The sequence below is a fragment of the Spermophilus citellus genome, assembly GCF_964194105.1.
Source record: "Spermophilus citellus genome assembly, chromosome: 9".
NCBI lineage: Eukaryota > Metazoa > Chordata > Mammalia > Rodentia > Sciuridae > Spermophilus > Spermophilus citellus.
In genome coordinates, this window is record NC_138191.1 from 74,042,356 (window position 1) to 74,052,704 (window position 10,349).

The 10,349-nt window shown below is 39.3% G+C and overlaps 1 protein-coding gene across 2 annotated transcripts in view; it reads right to left on the reverse strand.

Moving 5' to 3' along the window:
- Positions 1 to 8,603, reverse strand: part of GIPC2 (GIPC PDZ domain containing family member 2) — an 87,557-nt gene extending 78,954 nt beyond the window's left edge. Inside the window, exon 1 of one of the 2 annotated variants that reach the window (XM_081306151.1) lies at positions 8,029 to 8,603. In XM_081306151.1, the coding sequence (XP_081162277.1) occupies positions 8,029 to 8,268 (240 nt within the window). In that variant the 5' untranslated portion in view covers positions 8,269 to 8,603. The remainder of the gene's footprint in view (positions 1 to 8,028) is intronic. The other variant, XM_081306150.1, reaches the window with a different exon arrangement.
- Between the last annotated feature and the right edge of the window lie 1,746 nt (positions 8,604 to 10,349).

Here is a 10,349-nt window from a genome sequence, read left to right on the forward strand (position 1 = left end):
CTTGATGCTAGAAATTGAACTCAGAGATACTTTACTACTGAGGTGCATCCCTAGTGCTTTTTAATTTTTTGTTTTGAGACAGGTCTCACTAAGTTGCTGAAGCTGGCCTTGAACTTGCAATTCTCCTGCCTCGGCCTCCAGAGTGTCACTGTGCCCCACTGCCCTGGAAGCTTTTGAGGAAATTGATATGATCAAAGCTCCAAAATATTAACATAGAATACAGATGAAATCAGGAAAACCAAATCCAAAATTTTACAAAATTACAATAACCCAGCAATGACAACTGTCAATACCCATTAGTCAAAGATCACCAGGGATTCTCACATGAAGTTTAATGCTCCTTGCAATAAAACACCAAGAGCTCTACAGGGAGACTGCATTCCATGTGAAATCTTGGGGAGAAAGAGGGACTGGGGATGTAGCTCAGGGGTAGTGCAAGGCCCTGGAAATATCTCACAAACACCACAAATGCCTAAGAAAAAGTTTGGGCTTAGTGTTTGGTGAATTGGGGGAAAGTTCAAAGAAGCACAGGTTTGCTGTAGAGAGAATGCTGTCAGGAAGGAGGGTCAATCCTATGACCAAGTGTCTTAGTAAACCTGTTTACTAGGTGGGACACACTACCACAGTCACACAGCATTTTTACCTGATGCCAATATTCTGTGGAATTGTTTATGTGCAATGGGAGAACACCAACACCCACCCGGGAGTGTCAGGCCAACTCCCGGATGCCAGGGGCTGCTGTTCTCTTATGCTCTTTCCACTCCATTTTATTGGGCTTACTTAGAGGTCAATGGTGATATTCACACCAAAATTTCTGATCCCCTCTTTTTGTGGGTTTGTTGTTGCTTCTGGGGGCTACACGCAAGTCAATGGACTCTATCTTTCTCCATTCTTCCTTGAGCTTCCATTTGTGAGCCAAAGAGACAACAGTTTCATTTGCCAGTTATGTGCATTGCTGGGAAATGGTAAAATCTGAAGAACATTTCATATTCTTCAGAAGTGCCACATAAATACACAGTATTGATTTCCATACACACTCAGTGCTGGTGCCAGCAAGTGTAGAAGGAGAAGCAGTTTCTGGGAAGCCTCACAAGGCAGCTCCCCATATGCTGTAACTCATTTAGGAAGCAACTTTGCTTGCTAACAGAGCCTCCAACTTTGTATTTCTAAGATGGATATGTCAATTAGTATGACATAATTACTCACTCTACATGCATATCAAATATTGTACATCTTAAATATTTTATTTAAAACTTAAAACAAGATATGAATATCCTCATACCCCTCCCCAACAAGACAAGTCTCTTTCCCCTCTACAATATAAAAAAGTTAATATCTACATAAGATGTCAGTGTTACAATCAATAGTAAAGCTTTATGTTAAAGATGCAGAATTTAAGTACAGAATTTGTGAGGATTCTTTTATTCAGCAATTATTTTTTGAGCTCCAAGGATGTTCCAGGTATAGTTCTAGGCCCTTGGGGCTATATCAATAAACACAAGACAAAACTTACTGCCTTTATGGTGCTTATATTCTACTGGGGTAAGGGGACAAACAAAGTAAGTAATAAAAGTAATAAACAAAGTAAGTCATAGGGAAAATTAAGTGGAGATACTTCATAGAGAAAAATTAAGTGGAGAAGGGAATGGGGTTGCTATTCATCTAGATAGGATGATTAATGTCAAGCCTTACCAACATGACACGATGCAGATTTTAAAAAGAGCATTCTGTAGGAAGAGGTTCTGGTAGAGACAAGAGCCAATACAAAACCCCTCAGGCTCCAGTGTTCAAGGACTAGCCTGGTAGCCAGACTGGTTAGAGTATCCTGTCAGCATTGGAACAATAATGGCAGAGTAGTAATAAAACAGGGCCTAGAGCCCATCACAGGATTTTTGTTCAAAGTGAGATGGGAATCCATGGAAGTTTTGATCAAAGAGTGAGATACAAAACACATCTCATTGGAGATAGTAGCTTTGGAAGAGTTTTGCTATTAAGGAGAAATGGGGTGGAGAGGATGGGAACCAGTATCAAGGGAAGGTTGATTGGGTTAAGAGAAATAATAACATGTTTGCACATACAAAATTTTAAATTTTAAAACCACAGCTCTTGCCAGGTGTGGTGACACATCTATGTAATCTGAGCTGAAGCAGGATGATTACTTGAGCATAGGAATCCGAGGCCAGATTGGGAAATACAGTGAAATCCTTAACAACAACAACAACAACAACAACAAATCGCATCTCTTGTCTTCTCTGCATTCCAACTATGCTGTTCTATTTATCTACCTTACATGTCAAGAGAATGAATCACTGAATGATTCATTTATTCATTCAATGAACTGTTTGGTGTCTAATATATACAAACTCATATTGGCTGAGCTTTCCTAATCATAAATTTGAAGTACTCCAAAATCTATAACTTTGTGAGTGATGATATAATGCCAGAAGTGGAAAATTCATCACCGAATTTATATGGTGGGTCACAGTGAATATATAGGTTAAAAATATTGTATAATAGGAGGCTGGGATTGTAGCTCAGGGGTAGAGTGCTTGCCTTGCGTATGTGAGGCACTGGGCTCAATCCTCAGCACCATATAAAAATAAATAAATAAAATAAAGATATTGTGTCCATCTACAAATAAAATTTTTTTTTAAATATTGTATAGTAGTACCTTCAGGCTATGTGTATAAGGTATATAGAAAACATAAATGAATTTCATACTTACACTTGGCTCCCATCCCTAAGACATTTCATTATGTATATGGTAATATTCCAAAATTTAAAAATATCTGAAATCCAAAACATTTCTGTCCCAAGCATTTCAGATAAGTGATACTCAACATGTTATAACCAAGTCAAAAGGAAATAATATCTGAATTCTATAAAGAAACTGAGTCTGGGTTTTTAGTTATTGGACATGTCAAGCTTCTAACTACGAAACTGATTTATTTCTTTAAAAGCTTTTCAATTCATTATCTTTTCCTACAATCTTGCCTCAAAATAAAAATTTAAGTGAAGAAAACATGTCATGGCACAAACTACTTGCCAAATAATTACAGTAGTCAAATATTCAAAACGCCTCTTCAACCAAATTTATGACTATGCTTAAGAGCTATAGTCATAAATAATGACTCAACTCTTTTATGTAACCTGAATATTTTAAAAGATGGTATTAAACTTTCTGAAAAAATTGCTCCTGCATTTATGTTATAACTATTTTTTAGATGAGATTAATTTACTTTCTCTTTTTTCTCTTTTTACTGAATTGCTCATTTAGTTGTTTTAGAAAAAAAGACATCAGATATATGGGATTTCTGCATAACTGACCATCTGTTTCAATGTAATGATCACAATAGACTGCAACCTGCCAGCATTGGTAACAAATCTTAAGAGATTCACAGGCTTCATTAGCTTCTCCCTTCAGGGACCATGAAACAGTTGAAATTCACAACTGTCAATTTCACAGAAGCATCATTTTGAGTTGAAAAACTATTTGTCTAAAAAGAAGGTTTTCCCAGGTTTGTATTTGGAATTTGAAAGCAGTTACTAAGAATTTTCCAGCTGGTTCCTTGAAACCAGGAAACCCAAATTCAAATTCCAGCTCTACCATGATCTGAGTGATTCTGGGCCAGCTCACCACCTCATTTGGCACAACTATAAAATGAGAATTCTCATTAGGGTAAAAAGTGACCAAACTGCTGACTACAAACCTAGAACAGGTATGGGCACATAATGGGCCCCAGAAATTTATCTGAATGTGCCCGATCTGACATCTAATCCTGTTCTTTTCCCTCAGTAAAGAGTATACAGCTCCTATCTGGGTGAGTTGGCCCACACCTGTAACCCCAGAGGATTGGGAGGCTGAGACAAGAGGATCACAAATTCAAAGCCAGCCTCAGCAACTTCACAAAGCCTTAAGCAACTTAGCAAAACCCTGTCTCGAAATAAAAAATAATAAGGGCTGGGGATGTAGCTCAGTGGTTAAGCACCCCTGTGTTCAATCCCTGGTACTCCATCCCCTCCCCCCAAAAAAAAGTATATTTCTCTCTATAAAGTTCCATTTATATCCTTACAGCCACGTCCCTTGAGAAAAGACAGGCCTTCCAAGTTAACTATCTATTCAATCCTTTTAAGAGGGAAATATTCTGTTTCATATGCACTGATACCTCAAAAACTATTCGCATCACTATTCCTCTTGCTAGGAGAATGGGAAAATGAATGGAATCTCTCTGGTGTGAATTTGATTTTAATAATTAACTTTTGTTTCAAAGTTAACTACTGAGATACTTAAGGCATACTACACAATGATGGCCAAAGGTTTATCCTGCGCATATTTTTTAAAGGTCTTAATTGGTTTATTTTTTTTTAATTGAAGAGCCAGGCAACACTTTGTGCCACAAAATAGTGCTCCAATGAGTCTAACATGCTGGAGCTGGAATTCTCTTACAGATCATGTATATATTTTGTTAGATTAAACCTAGATTTTTTTTTCTATGCTGGGAATAAAACCCAAGGCCTTGGGCATGCTAGACAACAGCTCTACCACCAAGTTACAGCCCACATTTGTTTTTTGGGCTCTTGTAAATAATATTCGTTTTCAATTTTCATTTTCTAGTTATTCACTGCTAGTATATTTAAAAAAATATTTTTTTACTTTGAGGTCATATGCTATAACTTGCTAGCTTTACTTATTTTCTGGAATTTGTGAAAATTCACTGCAATGTTTTCTAGAACTAGGGCATCTGTGAATGGGACAGTTTTCAGTATCTATGACTTGTAATTCTTTGCTTGCCTCATTTCAGATTGAACCCAGGGCCTCAAGCACGCTGGGCAAGTATCTTGCACATATTTATTAACTATTTTTTAAAATATTTTTTTAGTTGCCAACAGAACTTTTATTTATATGTGGTGTTGAGAATTGAACCCAGGGCCTCACATATGCTAGTCAAGTACTTTACTGAGTCACATACCCCAGCCATAACTATTTTTAATCCATTAATGTTGGTTATGCACATAATCATGCTAATATACATATATTAGGGCAATAAAATATACTTATGGGGCTGGGGTTGTGACTCAGTGGTAGAGCACTTGCCTTGCACATGTGAAGTACTCAGTTCAATCCTCAGCACCATATAAAAATAAATAAATAAAGATATGTATCCATTTACAACTAAAAAAAAAATAAACATATACAAACACATACACACACACACGTTTATGAACTTTGATACAGCACATCAAAACACCTTATGTTCATTAGTTTGGAATTTTATCTTGCTAATCAGTGCACTGGAAACTGAAAATATTGAACATGGCTGCTAAAATAGGAGACACTGGGAAAATTGGGAAACAATAAAACTTCATGGAATTTGGAGTCAGAAGAAAAAAATTGGACTTCCAGGCTTTACCATTTACTATGTGCAATTCTAAAAAAGTTCTGAATTTGAAAGCTTTCATTTTCTCTCTATGAAGCAGATATTAACAATAATACTTCCACCTTAGGGATTAAGTGGATTGAAAAAAAATCATGCATCTTGAGCTCAGAATAATGTCATATATAGTGACGAAGAAAACTGTTAATGTAAAGAAATCAGAATGGTGTCCTTGATTACAGGAGAGACATTTAAAGCTGTCAGTTAAGTATGTTAACAATCTTACCACTATAGAAATAAAATCCAAGAATAAATAACAGCTCTGCTTTTTGTTTTCTTTTTTTGTTTTGTTTTGTTTTGTTGTTGTTTTTTTGGTAAGCTACATGACCTAACCCAAGGCCCAATCTCTTTATACCTCAGTTTATCATTTAACTGTTAAGCATTAATAATATTAGTTACAATTCATTGAGCACTGATCATATGCCATGCCATCTGATAGGTTTATATACAAAGTCCAGTCTTCACAATATCCTTCAAGGTAGATAACCTTATCTGTACTTTATAGTTAACTAAAAATGAGAAGTTAAACTTGTTCAAGGCCACACACTAGCATATAGTAGAGCCAAGCTCCACATTCAAGTTTATCTCATTAACCTGCTACCTACCTCACCTACAGAAGATCAAAGGGAATTGTTCCTTCAAATGCACTTTTGTTTTCCCAAATAAATGAATACTCTTGTTTATTATATATCAGTATTTCTAACATTGCATAGGACATATTTACATTAAAAAATAGTTATTGGTTTATCTATAATTCAAATTTTAAAAATTTTATTGGTGCATAATAATTATACATCATAGTAGAATTCATTGTGACAAATTGGTACAAGCACATGCATAATTTATCAATTTCAGACCCCAGTACCTTCCCTTCCCCTCCACTCCCCTCTCTTCCCAGTCCCCTTCCTCTAACTTTCTGGTCTCCCTTCTATTTTCATGAAATCCCTTTTCAAAAGTGCTTTTTAACATTGGGCATAGGGGTACTTGCTTCTAATCCCAGCTACTTGGGAGGATGAGTCAGGAAGATGGCAAGTTGGAGGCCAGCTTCTTGCAACTTAGGGAGACATTGTCTCAAAATTTCAAAAAAGGGAAAGACAGCCAGTGTGGTTGCTCATACCTGTGATCCCAATAACTCAGGAGGCTTGAGGCAGGAAAATCAAGTTCAAAATCAGCCTAACCTTAGCAAGGCCCTAAGCAACTTAGCAAGACCCTGTCTCAAAATTTAAAAAATTTTAAAAAGGGCTGTGAACGTGGCTCAGTTGTTAAGTTCCTCTGGGTTCAATATCTGGTACCAAAAAATTGAAATAAAAAGGGTGGAGTGGCGGGGTAGTTCAGTGTCAGAGTGCTTGCCCAGCAAGAGCAAGGATCTAGGTCCAATTGTCAGTACCACTAAAATAAAAATTTAAAAAGTGTTTTTTTTTAGTTGAAAAGTCCCTTGTAAAAGTAGTTTTATTAATGTCTCGTGTATATATAAATAGTTTACAAAATGGGTTTGTGATTTAGCCCTTAGTACTTGGAAACCGAAAGAACAAAGAGTTACACTTTATGTTCTCTTTCACATCTTTTTGGAATTTTGCCTTGACCTCAATTTCGCTTAAATAGACTTGACAAACAACTAATTTAAAAAAAAATTAAACAACAAATTAAAGAAAGGATATCTAGATGTTACCCTATGCCACTCAATGGCAGCTCTTTACACACAGAAGTCCAAGGCAACAAAATCCTGTGCTTTTCCTAGAAATGTACACAAAATATTTTCTCGAGCTAAGTTCTCACAAGTACATTTTACAGTTTGATCTCTTGGATAAGCACAACGTGGTCACATAAAAAAGCCCTCATAAACTAGTGCTTTTGCGAGCACTCCTACGTCAAACTCCAGTTCCCGGCAAGCACACATTGGAATTAAATTTCTCAGGTCCCTTTCAAGTTTAGGATGTAAAAGTTAAAGTTCATCTCCCCCATGTAAACTGCGTAATCTAGTCACACATAGTTAAGTATGATTTTTTAAAAAAACATGTTCCCCCTTGAAATAACAGCCCAGCTTTTAAAAACTTCTGAGAAATATACCACCGTTTCTGGTGTTGATGTTGGAAGTGACAAATGAGAGGTAACGCGGGCCTTGGTTGGTGATCGCTTGGAAGACACTCCAATCTCCCCCCACCCTTGCGCCCCTATCCCTTACTTTGGGCAGAGGCCCAGCTCCACTCTCACACGCCTTCAGAGGAATCTGGAGGGTAAAGTCCAATTGAGATGAAGGGTATTAATTTGCCCAGCCAGATCTTCGACTCTGGGAATCCTGGGCGGCTGAATCTGGGACATCTAAAGCCAACTTATTTACATGAAGAAGAAGAAAAGTCGCCTCGCCCCAGTTTCCCACAGGCTAGATCTCGGTGCGTGGGGAATGTGACTTTCTCCGGTCCTGGGACGTGCCTTTCCCCTTCCCTCTCTCTCGGTCCCTGAGGCGCTCCCGGAGGACTCCACCCTGCGTGCGTGCGACCGAGGGTTTAGGGAAAGCTGCTCAACCAGTCTGAGCCAATTTAAGCCGACCGGGCACGGCCGACCGCAGGAAGGAGGCTGAGCATCTGGCCCTTACCTCCGACGGCGAGATCTCAAACACGCCGGCGATCTTCTCGTAGAGCTCACGGATGCTGGAGAAATCCTCCACCCGGCCCGTGGCGCTGCCGTGCGCCAGCTGCGTGTGGAAGACCAGCCTGCGTGCGGGAACCGGGGGATCTGGGAGGCTCCCGACGCCCGCGCCCGCCTGCTCGCCCTCCACCAGCCGAGCGGTCTCCTTGGACTTAGCCTTCTTCTTTCCCCGCAGCCCCAGCGGCATCTTGCCTGGCCGAGGGCGTGGGCGCACCTGCGCTGCCAGTCGCCGGCTCCTTGGCCCAGCGCCGCGGACTTTGCGCTTGGGGCCCCCGGGGCTCCAGGCAGGTAAAAGCCGCCGCTGGACCAATGGCAACGGCGCTTCCGCCTGGCAGTGCCCGGTTAGGGCCCCCTCCTCCCTGTGGAGGAGCAGGCACCTGGACCGGACCAACCGCCCTCCTTCCTTCCCTCGGTGTGAATCTGGAGAGAAGGAAAGTTGTGCGCAGTCCCTCAGCCTCTCTCCCGGTTTATGCTTCCTCCGGAAAAAAAACTCGATTTCCGTGAAGGCCTCGGATGCTGACGCTTCCCAACAATACGTCTTAGAATATAAACATGCTGGCATTTCTGTGCTTTTCAGAATTTCTAGTGTATGCTAGATGATTTGGCCGCTCTCCTTTGGCCTGGGCCTTTGGGGATAGGGATTTAGGTGGAACTCAACCTTCATCTGCTTTCTCAGCGCTTTATAGAGTACAGTTAGAAGGGAGAAGTCATATAACCTCGAAATTAGTGACACATTCAGTTCATAATCACACAACTGCAGGCAGGCCTTGGCACCTCTCAGTAGTGCTTTGTACTTTTCTCTGGGCTGGTTTCTCTCTCAAATCATTTGCCCCAACTCTGCCCTTCTCTCTACAGAGGACCTTCCTTATTATTCCACGGAGAGAATTGAGGCCATTCCTTGTGAGGCATGAGGGACCTCAATTTCCCATCCCTTGTCTGTAACTCCTCCAAGCTAGGAAGAAATCTTTTCATTTGACCCTTGATGTGATCTCTCCCCTCCTCAAGGAGCTCTATTTTTAATCTACCTATTGTGCTGCTTCTCACCAGTTGGTGCCACAGATGGTCATCATTATTATGTTATTTTCAAGTCGTCCATCCTTGGGGTTCCCTCTGGCTGAGTTTTTCACAGCAAGGCAAAAGAGTCTTGAATTGTTAGCTGCATTTCCTCATTTCTTTGCTTTTAGACTCACTGTAATCAGACTTTGCCCCTTGGCTCCACTGAAATTGTGCTTACTATGGTCAGTACCTCTTAATCACCAAATACAATGAACTGATTTCAGTCTTGACCTCTAAATGCATCTTGACATTTTCATTCTTCTTCAATCTTTTTTTACTATATATATTTGAAAACCTGTTTTTTAAAATTTTTTATTGGTGCATTATAGTTGTACATAGTGTTGAGATTCCTCATTATATATTTGAACACACACACAATATAGCAATAGAATTTGACCAATATCATTCCTTAGTCCCCTACCCTTTTTCATAAGATCTCCCCCGCCCCGCGCGCGCGCGCACACACACACACACACACACACACACACACACACCTTTATTTTCCTTTTTCTTCTCTAGCTTCTATATATGAAAGAAAATATACAACCCTTGAGTTTATCAGTTTGGTTTATTTCACTTGACATAACGGTTTCCACTTCCATCCATTTTCCTTCAAATAGCATAATTTCATTCTTCTTTATGGCTGAAACTCCATTGTGTATATATATCACATTTTCTTTATCAATTCATTCATAGACTCCTAGTCTGGTTCCATAGTCTGGCTATTGTGAATTGTGCTTCTATAAACACGGGTATGCATGTATCATTATAATATACTGATTTTAATTCTTTTTTTTTAGAGAGAGAGAGAGAATTTTTAATATTTATTTTTTTTAAAGAGAGAGAATTTTTTTATTTTATTTATTTATTTATTTATTTATTTATTGTTGGTTGTTCAAAACATTACATAGTTCTTGATATATCATATTTCACACTTTGATTCAAGTGGGTTATGAACTCCCATTTTTACCCCGTATACAGATTGCAGAATCACATCAGTTACACTTCCGTTGATTTACATATTGACATACTCATGTCTGTTGTATTCTGCTGCCTTTCCTATCCTCTACTATCCCCCCTCCCCTCCCCTCCCCTCTTCTCTCTCTACCCCCTCTACTGTAATTCATTCCTCCCCCTTGTATTATTTTTCCCTTTCCCCTCACTTCCTCTTGTATGTAATTTTGTATAACGCTGAGGGTCTCCTTCCATTTC